Source organism: Dunckerocampus dactyliophorus, chromosome 10 (genome assembly GCF_027744805.1).
Source record: "Dunckerocampus dactyliophorus isolate RoL2022-P2 chromosome 10, RoL_Ddac_1.1, whole genome shotgun sequence".
Lineage (NCBI taxonomy): Eukaryota > Metazoa > Chordata > Actinopteri > Syngnathiformes > Syngnathidae > Dunckerocampus > Dunckerocampus dactyliophorus.
The window spans coordinates 25,155,744-25,172,697 of NC_072828.1; the positions used below are offsets into that span (position 1 = coordinate 25,155,744).

Here is a 16,954-nt window from a genome sequence, read left to right on the forward strand (position 1 = left end):
ACATACAACTGAGCATAAGCAAATACCATTCTCGCGCTTTAAATATCGATCACATCACGCTAGTATCGATCTATGACCGCTACTGAGCTATTATCGACAATATCGATATTCGGATCAATCTGTCCACTTCCAGTATGAACTTCCTGCTTTATTTTGCTTATAGAGTGTTCGGGTGAATTCTTCAGACGTCAGTAGTAGACGTCAACCTGTAACACGACAACGTCGAGTAAGTATAGTATTAGGAGTAGGAGCAGTAGGAGTAGGAGTAGTAGTCTTCGGAGTGTGTGAGAGCAAAACCAGAATTTGGTTCACTTTTAAAAATGTCTTCTCAAAGTCGTGTTTTGGTAGATTAGCATGTTAGCATATGTTGTTGAGACATGCACACTAAAGCGACGCCACCACCAGACCACGAGTTTATGCCAAGTGCGAACACTTTAAAAACGAAACATTGTTTTGGGAGCCATTTACCACTCTTTGGCGTATTTTGCTATGTAGGCCGTGTCAGGTAATTGAAATTACAACAAGAAGTTTCTTGGCTGGCTCGAAACAACCTTATAAATACTATGAAGCAGCATCAAATAAACGGGTTGAAGAAATAGCTAGCGTTTCTACTTTACACAGAACTGTAAAGATTTACAAAACCCTGTATTTGAAAGCAACTGTTAGTCTATGTTTAGTAATGATAACTGTAAATACTGTACTTTGTACATACTCCCTTTTGATTCGTTATTGGGCACACAAACGTTTGCAAACAATATAAATATCTAAAAAAAATATTGTCTTTGCTGCGTCACAGTGACCGCGAACTACATGTCCCGTGATGCATCGCAATGTTGCTCTTTTCGCTAAAGATGGCATCCAGCCGCCGGTCAGTCCGGATGGGCATACTGCTAATTTTGGTATCCGATACCAAGTGAGTACAGGCCCAGTATTACTGATACTTGTTACCCTTTCATTTGTTGATCATTTTAACCTGAATAAAACACAAGACAAAGAATTTCGGCAAACAAAGCACAAATATTTATTTTCAACAAACATATTTGTGAACAGTTTAATAATATATAAATACAACAGTATATATACAATGCAACTATAACAACAGCTCCGGAACCCTCCCCTTCTCTCTTGAATTGCCATTGTTCACTCGACCCACAATCCAGGTTTAAGCCCTAAATATGTCTCACACACTTTAAACACATTTAAATTATAAAATATATATGTACGCCCTACTAATTAATGATCATGTAAGATGACCGAGGAATAGATGGAATCGGAGTCATCTAGTACAATCACAGCACAACACTGGTGCATTCAAGGACCACCGAACAAGTGTGAAACGTCATCAATGATACACTTTGGAGCACTTTTCAAGTCTTTTACGTTTATAGGTCTAAGTTTGACCTCCAGGACAGTCATTGCCATTTTTTAGGCTTTTTTTTTTTTGGCAGATCTGATCACACATCAATTGTTTGTTCTGGGAATGACCTTGAATGGAACTTGTAGATCCAGGCAACGAAACAGCTTGCAGTATACAGGCCTTAGTAAAATGTGGCATGGGCATGTGACATTTTCCAGCATACTGACACAGACGTCGAAGTGTCTGCGTCATGCAGCAGTCACACGCAGTGAGACTCTTTGGTAGGATCAACCTGCGGGACTTCTGGCAGTGGTTGGATGAAGAGCCGCAGCTCCACGATGAAGCAGCATACGGATATCTTTTCTGAACGGGCCCATCATCCCAGTAACAGCAACAGTTTACCTGTCGATAGCATGTGAGCTTAGTTTAGGGTGTTATTCTCCCCAATCAATGTTTATTTTTTCAGTTAGATCAGGTTCTTGTCATGCTGATTATTTTTGCTGAGTTGACGACAGCCTCCTTTCCATTGATGAACTGTCTGTTCTTCAGGGAGCCAAGACTGGTTCAAGGCTATCGAATGGTTTATGCACCTTGTCAAGAGGCTGAAAACTGAAGACAAGAAAGAATACAACCAGGACAGGTTTGGAATCATTTTTAATACCAAAAGTCAATTTTAATTGTTTTGGTTTTGTTGGTGTACTGCAAACCACAAAGTTTAAAAATAATTTTGAGTGCAACTGTGTGTGTTTGCAGCATCAGAGAGGCGCTGGCAGGCATGCCGGTGTTGGACGAGCTCTCTGAGAGCACAGAAGTGGTGGAGATGGAGGATGTGAATTCAGCCCCCTTCCAGGTGCAAAAGCACACGTGGGCAGATCTGCGAAAAATCATTCACGGGAGCCGCAAGAACACGAGCTTGCTCGTCAGCAAGGCACCACATGAATTCCACTTTGTACAGAAGGACGAGGCCAGTCCACATTCCCACCGCATCTACTTCCTTGGTAATCTGGATGGACAAAAAGCTGGGCTGTCATAACATTGTTGAAATGATTGGTCCTTCTCAAGCAGGAGTGATGGCATGCCAGGTTGCTCTAAAGAGTTAAAACATAAATGTGCCTGACTGTTTAGGTGCTCTCAGTGTGGTTTGCTGCGGATTCAGCTACTTGAATTTACAGTCACTGTCATTGTTTGAACCCTTGTCTCTGACTGTAGGCATGCCATACCCCAGGAGGGAAAACTCATTACTCTACTCCGACATTCCCAGGAAGATACGCAAAGAAGCCCTTCTTATTTTGTCATGGAAGCATATTCTGGATCACTTTAAGGTGTGCATGCTTGCTTCTTGAATACTTTAGGAATATTTCATTCTTTCGTAAACATATTGGGACACTATACTTAATCAAGAGCTGTGTCCCGAGACTTTTGTCCGTATAGTGTTTAGGGGTGGGAATTTCTGGCCACCTCACGATTCGATGCGATTATGATTCAGAGGCCTGCGATGTGATTATAAAATGATTATTGATGTATCTTTTTAAGTGATCAACAGTTTGTCAGTTTTTTAATGCATAATGTTTTTCTGTATATAATTTATTTTTACTCACTGTGTACAACAAACCATATTTGTAATGATCCACAATTAATGTAAACATGAAGCAGATTAATTTACTTCCATTATCTTTGAATAATTGGAAGGTTACATCTACCAACATACAGTATTTCCCATTGCACAGAACCAGCAGGAAAAGTAAACTGCATCAGTAGCAGCATATGTAAAAATTCACAAACTCCAGCATATTCTGAGTAACCAACATAAAAATCTTCCATTATTCACAAATAAATAACAGACTTCGGAATTAAAACTAAAATCCTGAGCATAGAATCTTTGACAAAATAAGATTTTTGCTGTATAGCAAAGTCAAAAACAGCTTTCATACAAAATATAGATTTCTGTACCAGCAGCTCTCATACAAGAATAATGCTTGCAGACGTCAGTATATCATGAATAACCCAAAAAACTAGGCTGCTCTTATTCACATTTGCAGCGTCAGTGAAATAACATTGCGCTGTGACGTCGTATCTGGGTTCCAAAGTGCACAAGAAAGCGCAAATGCCCTGCTTCTCAACAGTCGAACACAGCCGCAAATCCTTCACACTAAAAATTGCGATTGACTTTGTGATTCGCTTCGCCTTTTGCGAGTTGGGTGGAAATTAGTTATCACCTGCTCGATGGTTCTCTGGTTGGCAGCAACTTCAGCTGGCTTTTCTTCCTCCTGGTTCAGGTGGAAACGTGCTATGTGGTTTCTCATATTTGTCGTTTATCCCAAAATATTTTACGCTTGCATGACAAAGCTTGCATATTGTCTGGCTCTTGTCCAGCTCATTTTTACCTTCAACTACGTGAAAGCCAAAGTGCTCCCAGATGCTCGCTTTAAATCCAGCGAGTGCGAGTCGGAGTTTAGGCTCAGCCATTCTGGTAGCGTCTTACGCTTAGGTGCAGCACTATAAACTGTCTTGGCGGCACTTTCATTTTCCGTCTTTTTGTTCCGTCAGCGTCGATTATTGACATTTATGAATTTACTCCTGTCATACTGTTTGTTGCCCACCGGCCACAGATCCTTTCATAGTCACTGCCAGCAATCTATTACAGTGTTCCCGCGTTTATCGCAGGGGATAGGTTCCCAAAATAGCCTGCAATAAGTGAAATCCGTGAAGTATCCAACTATATTTTTGTACAATTATTATATATGTTTTAAGGCTCTAAAACCCGTCACCATACACTTGATACACTTTTCTGAGACATTTGATCACATTTCTCTCTTGTTTAAACACTCTCAAATGATGAACTTACGAGATTCAATACAAGAAATTAAGTGACTCACGCGTATTCACTTCTCTGATTGTGGCTTGTCCTGGCACCGTTAGGCTGTAGCGTTTTTGTATTCTTGTTAAAACATATTCCTCCTTGTTGTCTTCCATGATCCAAAGATTCATTTACGGTATTCTAGGCATCTTCCAGCCACGTAACTTCTGCCTTCATTCAGCATGTATGATCGCTCGCTAGCAGCTAGATCGCAGAACAAAAAATCTACGAAAGTGAATCTCGCATTGTAGCGAGGGAACACTGTATAGCAATGCCTGCACAATGAAGACATTGAGCATGACGGCTAATTTATCAGAACCCTTAACATGTCATTTTTTTTCTTTGCATTGTTTTCTATCACTTGTGTTTCCTCTAACTACTGATCCCAGACCAGCCCTTGCAACAAGACCATCTCTCGGGAGGAGGAGCTTCTGCGAGAGAGGAAGCGCTTGGGGGTGTCTGGCATCACATCCTATGACTACCACCCATCCAGGGGCCTCTTTCTGTTCCAGGCCAACAATAGTCTGTACTGGTGCTTTGATGGTTTGAATAATGATGCCAACGTGAGTTCCAAAATTGTAAAATCATATTTTCAGACAGTATCTCATCGATTACCTTTACCGTAATCAAACAAGGTTACACATGTTCAAAGATTTCAGTTTTGTGTCTACGCAGAAGATTCCCATGGATCCTTTTGAGATAAGGAGCCAGTGTTCAGGCACGCGCATGGATGCCAAAATCTGCCCCGCTGATGACGACGTTATCAGCTTTATCCACAATAATGACATTTGGGTGACCAACATCAAGACGAGTGAAGAAAAAAGGCTCACCTTTTGCCATAAAGGTCAGAAATTCAGTCTTGCAGTATTGCACTTCTGCAACTGTACATTTCATGTGTTTCATGTGTTGGAAATGACCTTTTAGGGAGTGCTAAACCAAATGAGGATGCCAAAACAGCTGGTGTTGCCTCTTTTGTCACTCAAGAAGAATTTAATCGTTTCACGGCATACTGGTGGTCCCCAATTGCACAGGATGGTGAGTAATCTGCATATGCATGATGTCTTTGTTAATTTGTTGCAATTCAAACTCTGTTTGGCTTTTTACTGTTTGTTTATATTCCCATCCCAGAGTCAGATGGTGGAAAAGCAATGCAGATTCTGTATGAGGAAGTTGATGAGTCTGAGGTTGACGTCATCCACGTTCCATCTCCAGCTCTGGAGGAGTGCAACACCGATGTGTACCGATATCCACGTGCAGGTACTTTGTAAAAGCTTTCAGTTTTAGGTTGACTTACTGTTAAATTCTTTCTTCCTGTGGGCTCTCGTCTTTTTGTTTTTCTCTCTGTGCAGCACTATAGTGACCAACAGGGGCAAATGGCACAGAAATGATCTAAATCCGAAAACACACACAAACACCAATAAAACAAATGCAATGGGAAAATGCTGCAGGATCAAATATAAATGCTGCAAATGCCACACAAACACACACAAAACCCCAAAAACAACTCCATGAAAGAAATAGTTCACAAGTTTACGGAACAAAACAGAAGTTAGTCAGGGTACCAGGAAGTTAGCCAGGTTACCGGGGGCACCAGACCTATCAGTCAGATATCAGTCTCTCAAGGCTGAAAACATAATATTTTAACTGCCAGCTAACTTCTGTTTTGTTTTGTGAACTTGCTGCATTTCTCTCATGAAACTGTTTTGGGGTTTGTATGTGTGTTGGCATTTGCAGAATTATTCTCTGGCATTTAATTTTGATCCTGCAGTGTTTTTCTGTTGCGTGTTTGTGTGTTTTTGGATCATTTCTGTGCTTGGAGCGTTTAGATGTTGCTGCTTTTTGCCACTGTACAGAACAACATTCTTATTTGGAATGTCTTTTTAAAAGTTCTTTGGTTTTTATACAGTAACTGAGAGCTCATCAACATCTAAAACTGTATCTCTTAGTCCAGGGGTGTCCAAACTTTCCACCAAGGGCCCCATACTGAAAAATCAAAGGATGTGGGGGCCATTTTTATGTGTCATTTTGCACAAAAGGCTGAAACAAATCCATCCAACAAGTTATGTATTTTTTAAAGAAAAAACCCTGCATGTCAGCTTTTAGAATCAACATTTCAACTTTTTCTCCTTTCATTAAGCATTTTTTTTTTCATTTCTTCACCATTTTTGCTGTTCTCTTTTTTTTTTTGTAATTGTATTTTTAGAACATGGCACAGGTCAATTACAAAAATGATCGCTGGCCGCACTTTGGACACCTCTCTCTTAGTCAATTTGATTGTTTTGTGAAAAGGTTTTAATGAAACTGTAATTCACCAATTTTCCCACACGGAGGCGCAACTACTCTCTGCTGCAGTTAAAACTGTTTATTTCCAGGCAGCAAGAATCCTGCAATTACCCTGAAATTACTTCAAATCAAGACTGATAATCTTGGCAAAGTGAGTCCTCACTCGTTTCAGAAGTCTGGATGGTTTTTATTTTCATCAATCTTTTGTTTCCCACCAGATTGTCAGCACGCAGGAAAAAGAGTTGCCTGTGCCCTTCGCCACTTTGTTCCCGGGTGCCGAATACATCACTAGAGCTGGGTGGACTAAAGATGGACGATAGTGAGTTTCTTCACATAAAAGTGTAACGTACTTGTGATTATGTAGTCCCTGCTATGAACTGGTGCTCCAAAATACTGAAGAGAACACTAAACATACTCAAGATCATATGCTGACACTTTGTCTCCTCTGTCAGTGCATGGGCAGCCATGATGGACCGACGCCAACAGCATCTCAAGTTGGTCCTTTTGCCTCCTTTGCTTTTCATCCCTGTGAACCAGGAGAAGACCACTGGGCCTGAGCGTGTGCAGTGCCTTGAGAGTCTGGGAGACACTGTTCACCCACTCATCATTTACCAACAGACCAGTGACATCTGGATTAATGTTTGTAAATGGAATGCATGGACTTCCATCAAAATCACATGTGTACGTGGGTAATATGGAAAGGAAGTCATGTATTATGTGTGTTGTTTTAGGTCCATGATATCTTCCATCCATTCATCCAAAGCAGTGATGAGGAGTTTACATTCATCACAGTAAACGAGTCCAAAACAGGGTTTTGCCACCTGTACAAGGTCACCGCACTGTTAGAGCGCGGCAGTTACAACTGGAACAAAGGCTACACACACTCTGAAGGTATACTATTCATGGCAAGTGTATATACTGTAGATACTGTACATCTAAATTTAAATGAACACCATGTTGATTATGTCTCCCACAGTTTGTGTACTTGGTTAAGATCTACTTTGTGCTACAGGCTTACACATGTTTTGTCCATGTAACCAAGAATTGCGTTCTATGTTGGTTTTGCATGCTTTCTCCAGATAATTTCAAGTGTCCAATCAAGGAGGAGGTGGCACTAACCATTGGAGAGTGGGAGGTGTTGGCCACTCAAGGCGCAAAGGTTGTGTATATATATGGTTTTGTGTGGTGTAAATTAAGCAGTCATGAAAATGTATTCATTTGCTAAATACAGGTGGTCCTTGTGTTACATTTCAACTGCTGGGATTCCCAAAGTACTAAGACCTCATTGTGCACCAAATGCATTTTGCCGCATCCCAAATGTACTTCGACCAAACTCTGCTAACACGTTACACTTCATTAAACAAACACGGCGTATTCCACACACAATGTTGCTAAAAGTGAATCAAGGAAGTGTATATGATTTATGTAATGTAAGTTATATGCAAATGAGCTGCGTCTGCATTGACACACAATGTCAACTTCAGAGTATTTCCAGGTTATTTCTGTCAATAATACTGTCAATACTATTTGTCAGTATTCAGCAATAATCAAAGTGACACTGAGGGAAAATCAGAAATATTATGATTGTGATTTTTATTTAAGTGCAATTTTAGCTAAAGGAGCGTGAGAGTCCATTTTCTTTTTGTTGTTTTTTGTTTGTTTATTGTGTTGTTGAATTGATTTTATTTAAAAGCTCTTGACATTCTCATATTCTTGAGAAATTGAAGTATTTTGCATGTAATATTTTTTTATACTACTCATAAGAAGTAAGGGATATTTCAGATTCATTTCAGGATGAACCTAAAATATACTACAGTATAACCTTTACAGGTGAACTTAATTTGAGCTTGTCTAATTTTGCATGCACATCTCCAACATGTTCAATACATAACTCATAATGCACAACTTGCTGTTCTCTTGCATCACAGTTGTGCATACCCCTAACTTTTGTGAGTAGTGTATTATTACATCAATGACAATAATATCCTAATTTGTAGGACAGTTATCGTCCAGCAAAATTTGGTATTTTGACAGGCCTAGGCTTAATAAAGATAATAATAATACAAAAGAAAAAGTAATTGAGATCCTGATGACCTCTATTTCATGTTGTACTGTTTGTTTTTGCTGCAGCGGTCATCCAATCCTCAGATTTGGGTGGATGAGAGAGAAAAGCTCGTATACTTCCAGGGAACCAAAGACTCACCTCTGGAGCATCACTTGTATGTCGTGAGCTACGAGTCTCCGGGAGAAATTGTGCGACTCACCAAGCCTGGTTTCTCCCACAGCTGCTCTGTGAGCCATGTACGTACGCACACACATGCTCCTAGAGGCATAACGCTGCGTTGCAGAATGAATCATCCTTTCCTCTCACAATGAAGTGTGGTTATTTTTCTTCCACTTCTTTCCATCTGGTACTGTAGCATGGTGCACATACTAAACGTTATTCACAGACACCATATTAGCACAGAATGTAATTTCGTCAGTTTGTCCTCTGATTTCATCAAAATGCAGAGTGATGAGCGTGGCGGTGTAAACAGCTTTCATTTGTGTTTTAAGTCTCCCTTTTGTCCATTTGCACAGACATTTGACATGTTTGTGAGCCACTACAGCAGCCTGACCAGCACACCCTGTGTGCATGTCTACAAATTGAATACCACTGATGACAACCCACTGCACAAGGAGCCTGAGTTCTGGGCAAGTCTGATGGAGCCCTCTGGTACTAAAATAATAAATATTACTTATGATATATGAAATATGCATGTTTTCTCTCCATGTCAGCATGTACTGTTTTGTTTAACACACTTTCTATTATGTATGTTACAGTGACATTCTCCTATACATCCACTTTTACTTACAGGCTTCCCACCCAACTACACTCATCCTGAGATCTTCAGCTTCTTAGGGAAGTCTGGCTTCCAGATTTATGGCCTCCTGTACAAACCAGACAACTTGGTCCCAGGGAGGAAATATCCCACTGTTGTCTTTGTCTACGGTGGCCCTCAGGTTTGAGCTCATTATTCTAATTTCAAATTGTTTGTATCTTGATTATTGTCATCATTTATTCAAGAACCTGTTGCGTGTTTACTGTGGGACGATGGACAGTTGAATGCGCTTTGCTTGTGTTTTATCAGAGACATATTCCTTTTCTGCCAGGTCCAGTTGGTCAATAACTCGTATAAAGGTGTGAAGTACCAGCAGCTAAGCATACTGGCAACCCTTGGTTACGCTGTGCTCATCATCGATGGGCGGGGCTCCTGTCAGCGAGGACTCAAGTTTGAAGGAGCTGTGAAGGACAAAATGGTATTTAGCTGGCTCCTTCAATTACAGGCAACCTGTCAGTTATTTTTGCTTGCTTTTCCTTGTTGGTGCACACATGTATCTCTGTACACAGAGACTGTGCCATCAAAGCATCCATCTACTGTACGGTGTATTATCTTGTTTTCAGGGTCAGGTGGAGATCGAAGACCAGGTGGAAGGTTTACACTACGTAGCAGACAAGTACAAGTTTGTGGACTTGAATCGAGTTGCCATTCATGGGTGGTCATATGGAGGCTTCCTCTCACTCATGGGACTCATTCATAGACCCGATATCTTCAAGGTAAATACTATGTTTTTGCAGAAACTGTTGAATTTTCACTCGCTACTAAAGATTAGATGAAGAGAATATTGTTATGGTTCATTCAGGTTGCCATCGCAGGTGCGCCAGTGACTTTGTGGATGGCTTATGACACTGGTTACACGGAGCGATACTTGGACACCCCCGAAAACAACCAAAAGGGCTACGAGGCCTGCTCTGTTGCACTGCATGTCAACAAGTTCCCCAATGAGTAAGAGCTGTCATTTCAGCATACACATACACTCACAAATCTTTGCTGCAAACATGTTATTAGTTTCTGCTATCACTATCATTCAGATTTCTTTTTAGAGCAGTGGTGTTCAAACCTTTTCCATCAAGGGCCACATACTGACAAATGAAAGGATGCAAGGGCCACTTCAATATTTTGTAAACCAACGTGGAGATATGCTAAAACATTTAATATATTTCAAGAAAAAAACTGCATTGTGATAATGATAAAACAGCCTATTATTCGTATGAATTTAGGTCTTTCCTCTTTTTTGCCCATTTTGGCTTTTGTTTTATTTTTTAAGTTTCCAAATAGTTCAGCTTTCTTCGTAAATTTTCTTCTCTTAATATTATGACTTTATTCCCATAGTTTCACCTTATTCCCATAATATTATAACTTCCCCCCAACCTAATTTTTATTTTGCTTTGTTTCTTTCAACATTACAACTATTAAATATTTAAACACAACGCTAGTATAATAATAATACTACTAGTTTAGTCTCGTAAAATTGCGACATTTTTTTCTCGATAGAATACGACTTATTATTTATCTTCAAGACTTTATTCCCATAAAATTACAGCTGTTTTTTTTTTTATTATTTCTGCTGGGTTTTCAACTTTGTTCTTGTAAATTTTCTTCTCGTACTTTATTCCACAATATTTTGACTTTATTCTTGTTACATTCTAACTTTTGCCGCAACACAATTTTCCCCAAAATTACAATTTTATTCATTGTTTGCTTTGCATAATATTATGACTTTAAAAAATAACGTATTTCTTTAATATTTCAACTTTATGCTACTAAAATGTTTTCCTCATTTTCCACATTGTTCTCGTAAAATGTAAACTTTTTCTTGTTAGAATACATCTTTTTTATGTTTTATTTTTACTTTATTGTTGTAAAATTACTGCTGATATTTCCATTTTAGCTGCTGTTGTATTTTGTTTTGTGAGTTTTTTTGTTAAATTATATTTTTAGAATGTGCCGCGGGCCAATAATAACCAAGCACAGGCCGCAAATGGCTCCCGGGCCACACTTTGGACACCACTGTTCTAGAGCGATGCATGTATAAAACATCACTTCTTGCTGTTAATCCCCACAGACCAAACAGGCTGCTGATCCTGCATGGGTTTCTAGATGAGAATGTGCACTTTTTTCACACCAACTTCCTAGTGTCCCAACTTATCCGGGCGGGGAAACCATACAGCCTTCAGGTAGGAGAGTTGTCTTAAATGGACAGTGTTCCCTCCTCCATCGCGGAAGTTTCATTCCAGAACCACCAGAGATCTGTGAAAATCCATGAAATAGCTACCACCCACATTAAAGACGAGTTTCAGCCTTTATAACCCCTCGGAAAAATGGTTTTAAGCGCATTTAAGGTAAACGAAAGCATCAACATAAACGAAAATGTAAAGTACAGGTGGTCCTCGATTTACGAGGTGCCGTGTTTCGTGGTTACGAACGTGGTTCCATAAATTAATTAAACTATTAATTAATTACTATTTAATTAATTTAATTTAATTAAAAACGATTTAATTAATTTTGATACATAAATACGAGACTCGTTCGACAACTAGTTACATGGCAGTTGGCAAGAATGCAGTGTCGCTGAGGAAGAATAATATCACCTAGTAGTTAACTTTTTGCACTTCATTTTATCTCCCAAGTGGCGGTGCGCTAAATAAAAGGAAAGCCATCACCATGAAAGTCAAAAATGAACATCATAAAAAGCCCCAAGAGAAGAGAAACACCCACCAATATTGGTCGCTCTTTTGGTTGCAACCGCTCGACTGTCGTAACCACTATTAACTGATTCAATACCAAAGACGTAGATCCCAACAACGTATTTACACGTCGTTTAAATTTTTTTTGCGCACGAGGCTAGCGCAGGTGATGATTCAACTACTCACCAATGGATTAGGCTTGAGAGCAATTTTAATGCCATAAAACCGGCCACTAGGTGTCAGAAGTGCTTCATGAGAGTAAGGAGAAACACACGACAGGAAGAGGAAGCCCGTGCATAAAGGCAGTTGTTACATTGCGTACCACACGGGAAAAAAAATTATGCATTGTAGGGGAATTTTAACACACACACACACACACACACACACACACACGTAGTTCAGTTCCAAATGTGAAAATTGTAAATAGTTCATGTTATGCTATATTTGTAAATACATTGTTATTTAGATGTAAAACAACCCTTTTTTTGTTGTTTATGTTGGTATAGTTGTTTAGATATTTGAGCGATGCTTTTGAGCTGTCACAAAAGCAAAAAATATTTGTGTCAAAGTGAAAGTTATGCTTCAAATGTATATTTTCAAAAAAAGCTAGTTTTCTCCCTTTTCTGGTCGGCAACTGATATTTTCCTGAAACTTACCTGTGTTCTACGGCTGATTACTAAAGAACGGAAAAAGGTAGAAACAAACCTTTTTTTCTGATGAAAGACAGGGGTCTATTCTTTCTTTTGGTAGGTGCCATGTTTATATAGCCATAGAACACAATATTCTGTGTGCCTTGAAAATGAGTCAGAATCGTCTAAAATGGCCAGTACTGAAACTGAAGGGGTTGCCTTTTGAAAAAACGCTGGGATTGAATGAGTTAAGGATAAATAATATTGAATGCTAATGAATACTAGGTTCTGTGTGCTGTTACAAGGAGATGTAGGAGGTGAAGCGGAGGTTATCCTTTAAGACCAGCCTGCAACAATAATTTAAAAAGGCAAGACAACCACAGGGATAAAAGTTATTACTCTATTTTGTATGTCCTTCATGTGTTCTATGTACACAATGAGTGACATAGGAGTTAATTTACGTTTAAGTTCCGACTTAAACTAAAACTTGACTCAAATCACAGTCTAGGTACGGAAGTCGTTTGTAAACCGAGAACCACCTGTACATGACATAATGGAATAAAAATACAGATATTTTAAATCCATGATGAGGACTCACCGGTAAAGGTATGAGTGAGGATGATGATGATAAATTCATTGTGCAGTATCAATGAACTATGTTTTACATTTACAGCTCTTCTGAGGGCATCCTCCTCCGGAGCCACATCTTTTTCTGCTGAAACGCACTAGCGGTTGAAAAAATCGGTGAAATTGTGAATTTATCCCCCCAAAATCGCCGCGGCAGTCGAAGCTGTGGTGAAGGAAGGCACACTGCACTTACTTTAGTTTGGCCTTTGTTGGAAGGCAGATCGGAACTGAGTGGGATTTGTACTGAATTCAAGAAAATATTGCAAAGCCATAAACAAACTTGACTGAATATTATATTCAACCCAACATGGGAACTATGTACAAGTCTGCTCATTTGCTGACTAACACATCAAACATCGGACTGATACTTGGCAAAATAGTCTGTAAAACCCAAAGGACAGTCGTCACACTACTTAAAATAATTACTTTGCATTCATAATATCAGTTATAAAATTGTTATTTGTATGAGAGTGGTGGATCAGATTATATCATAACAAAAGGTATTGGTGTTGTAAAATGCACTAGTCATCAAAAAACATTATTTAATGGTGGTAATATTACTTTTTAAAATATTTTTTTGGTTTTTAGGTGTATCCCAATGAACGACACAGCATTAGGTGTCCAGAGTCTGGAGAACACTACGAGATCACACTGCTCCACTTCCTCCAGCAGAACCTCTGATAGGCCTCTCTCTACAAGCACCCTTGACTTCTGCCTGCGCAATTTTCACTTTGCGGAGTTTCCACCAGGGGGCGACTGCTTTGCATTCTGGTTTGTTCTTCCATTATATGGATTTGGTGAGCTGGTCATTTGTCCTTTATTTAATGTCTCAACCATTGGCAAAGATGCATCGTTTACATTGTGTCTGCAGTCTTCTGCAGTGTCTTGGTTTTCTTTTTTTTGTTCCTATATCCAACTTTTAGTAGGTATTATATAAATATGTCATGCAAATAAATATCGATAGATTTTTCAGTTAAAATTTCAAAAACACTTATCAGCAAACCAACTAATTGGTGAAAGGATAACACATTTGTCCCCCATTTGTTGTTTGACGTTCTTTAAAGTGGATGTTACAGTGCAGTTGAGAAGTAAATGGAAATGGAAGATACATGAGTCCTTTACCTCTGTCCTGTTATTGGTCAGTAGGAACATCTATGATATTTTAATCAATTTCCATAACCATATTGTAACCCGGCAGTAGTTTTTGTTATTGTTTAAAATCATTACTGTATTGCCTAAGATTATTTCACAGGCGATTGAATCATAAAAGACACATATGTGTCACATGTAACATGCAGTGTGTGTAAAACACGTGCCACTTTTTAAAATAATTGCTTTATATTGCTTTGTATTTGTGCCTGATGCCCATAAACTGTAAATACATTCACTGGCTTTGTTATTATGGGGATTTATACTAAACTCCAGATGGTTTTTTTCAAAATATTTTGCTGAATGTTTAAATAAAGCTATAAAATATGTGCACATGTAAGAGTGTTACAAAAAATAATACATGTCAAAATATTTTTTTGTCATTGTTTCTGTCCTTTTAATGCAGTGTTATTTTTGGGAAAAGAAAATCAGAGATGTCCAAAGCTCATTTTTAATTAGTCCTTGGCATATTCTAAAAATGCAATTTCTTCTTTATTTAATGAGATATATTAGATATAGTCAACCGTCTGCTTTCGTACGCGCTAGCTTTTGTATGATTCAATTTTAGTAAAATTTTTGCCGTTGATTTCGTACAATATAGCACGTAACAAAGTAGTGTTTTCCCTGTATTGTGTCATTCCGTGGAATCGAGTTCTCAAACAAAGCACCCTACACGTCGCTGACTTAATGGCCGTACATTTTTTTATTGAGTGCGGCTGCTAAATAACCCGCCACGGGGCCATAGAAAGTTGCGAGGTGAGAAACACTATTGAATTCAGGATAGAACTCATGGCAAAGTACGAAACTGGTGTCTGCGTGGCCGATTGAAATTCACATCAACAATAAGTTCTATCTATTCAGCATTTGTAATTATTTTGCTTTGTTTTCTGCATGTAAAACTATAATTGTTCTCTATAAAAAAAATTTTTATATATATATTAGGGAACAAATGAATTGCATTTACATGATTTCCTATGGGAAAAATTAATTTGGTTTTCATACGTTTTGGTTTTTGTCAGACCCTTTGGAACAAATTAACAACAAACAAGATTCCACTGTATTCCACTCATTTGATTTATCACCTATAACACAAAGCTAAACCTTGTTCAAATAGTTTATCATATATTGCTTTACACTGGATTGCTTTTAGCATCTTTAATGTGCAAAATGTATTAAAGAGCACCCACACATCCTTTTAGGTTTTTCGGTGGCAAAACTTTGGCCACCCCGGGTTAAGTGGAAATAGCCTACAAAATACCAGTGTGATACATACCTGTGACCAAATACTGTTGTTGTGTCGGAACAAAAATACTGCAGTCCTATTTTTACCACAGAAATACATTTTATAGAGTTGTCCCATGCAGAAGAGAGAATAATAAGACGCTATGATACCAGAACAGTCAGTCAACAAGACATGACATGAAAAGGACCAGCTGAATTCAACAGTTGAGGTGTAGATGCTCGGCGAGCCAAACTCGTGCCTTTGTCAATTACCTGAGAGTCAGTGAAACTCGAGTCTTCGGGCCTATCCATAGGGAATGTTGTCAGGGTGAAACAGCAAAGTATTTTATAGTTTCAGCCTTTCATTCACACGACGACGCTGTTCTGGGTGCCCTGAAATGGAAGTGTTTGGAAATGGCTTCCAGGGTGGGAAAATCTGACAACGCCGCTTGTCGTTGCCACGTGGACAAGCAAAACACTACGTTCTGAGAATGATGACGTCGCCAGTAGTGAGCGGTTGTGTACTGCTGCCGAAAATCCAACATATTATCTGAATTTTTCGACTCCCAGTCGACATTCTCCTGAAATTCTATTGTCTTCTCCTACAAAGTAACTTGTACAAGTAATTCCACTTCGTTGTCGGTCGAGACGAGCACGACAAGCGGAGGATGGATGATGGACCTTATGCGCCAGTGCCTTTTCTTCTAAAGTTTTGTTGTCACGTGTTTCTGTGTGTCTTTAATTTTGCCGGCCTCAGTATTTTACCTTGTGCATGCATGTCTGTTTTCCTTGTCTCTCGCCTCCAAACAGGCAGGAAGAGGGATCACTCTGTGCATTGCTTACAGCATCTTGGGACTATTGTTCCATAGAACAACGGCATGAACGGAGTGAGCACTTTTTTCAGTTATAATCTCTTTGTCTCCGTGGGTGGAGGCGGGGCCGCTAGCATGCACATAGAGTGCAGAAGAGTGTAACATAGTAGAAATTAAATGAGTACATTGCAATATATTGTCATATTTTTTCATTGTGTTTTTCTTAAAAGTAGTGTTAAGATCTCGTCTCGTTTTGTTCTCGTTTAACCAATCTCGTGTATTGTCTCGTCTCGTGAACTGAGTGTCTTCTGATACCCCAACTATTGACTGACTTGTTTACTTGTTTGTTTGTTTGTTTTTTCAACTTTTTTTCAACTCGCCAAACCCAGGAGCATTCACGTGTGAACGGGGGCTTAGCTGAGGGGGCTTAGCTGAGCACCCACGATGCAG

General features: G+C 39.1%; 1 protein-coding gene across 3 annotated transcripts; it reads left to right on the forward strand.

Moving 5' to 3' along the window:
• Positions 1 to 77: 77 nt before the first annotated feature.
• LOC129188893 (dipeptidyl peptidase 9-like) lies at positions 78 to 14,960 on the forward strand. 3 transcript variants are annotated; one of them, XM_054790022.1, is made up of 21 exons: positions 78 to 226; positions 1,907 to 1,997; positions 2,111 to 2,355; positions 2,567 to 2,679; positions 4,604 to 4,777; positions 4,890 to 5,058; positions 5,139 to 5,249; positions 5,343 to 5,471; positions 6,587 to 6,648; positions 6,716 to 6,816; positions 6,950 to 7,136; positions 7,229 to 7,388; positions 7,577 to 7,656; positions 8,628 to 8,798; positions 9,078 to 9,213; positions 9,355 to 9,500; positions 9,651 to 9,797; positions 9,943 to 10,095; positions 10,182 to 10,324; positions 11,445 to 11,556; positions 13,911 to 14,148. In XM_054790022.1, the coding sequence occupies exons 2-21, from the start codon at positions 1,942 to 1,944 to the stop codon at positions 14,001 to 14,003; spliced, it is 2,688 nt and encodes an 895-aa protein (XP_054645997.1). In that variant the 5' UTR covers positions 78 to 226; positions 1,907 to 1,941; the 3' UTR covers positions 14,004 to 14,148. The 3 variants fall into 3 exon arrangements, with proteins under 3 accessions (XP_054645997.1, XP_054645995.1, XP_054645996.1); XM_054790021.1 differs by lacking the exon at positions 11,445 to 11,556 and adding an exon at positions 1,576 to 1,772 and having other exon boundaries at positions 158 to 226; positions 13,911 to 14,960; XM_054790020.1 differs by lacking the exon at positions 11,445 to 11,556 and having other exon boundaries at positions 13,911 to 14,946.
• The last annotated feature ends 1,994 nt before the right edge of the window (positions 14,961 to 16,954 follow it).

What these genes read in the sequence shown, in the direction of transcription:
- LOC129188893 (XM_054790020.1), top strand. Translation starts at nt 1,942, where the DNA reads ATGCACCTTGTCAAGAGGCTGAAAACTGAAGACAAGAAAGAATACAAC. An exon ending in GCTCACCTTTTGCCATAAAG is followed by an intron (nt 5,059 to 5,138) that starts GTCAGAAATTCA and finishes ATGACCTTTTAG; the next exon opens with GGAGTGCTAAACCAAATGAG. An exon ending in GTCCCCAATTGCACAGGATG is followed by an intron (nt 5,250 to 5,342) that starts GTGAGTAATCTG and finishes TTCCCATCCCAG; the next exon opens with AGTCAGATGGTGGAAAAGCA.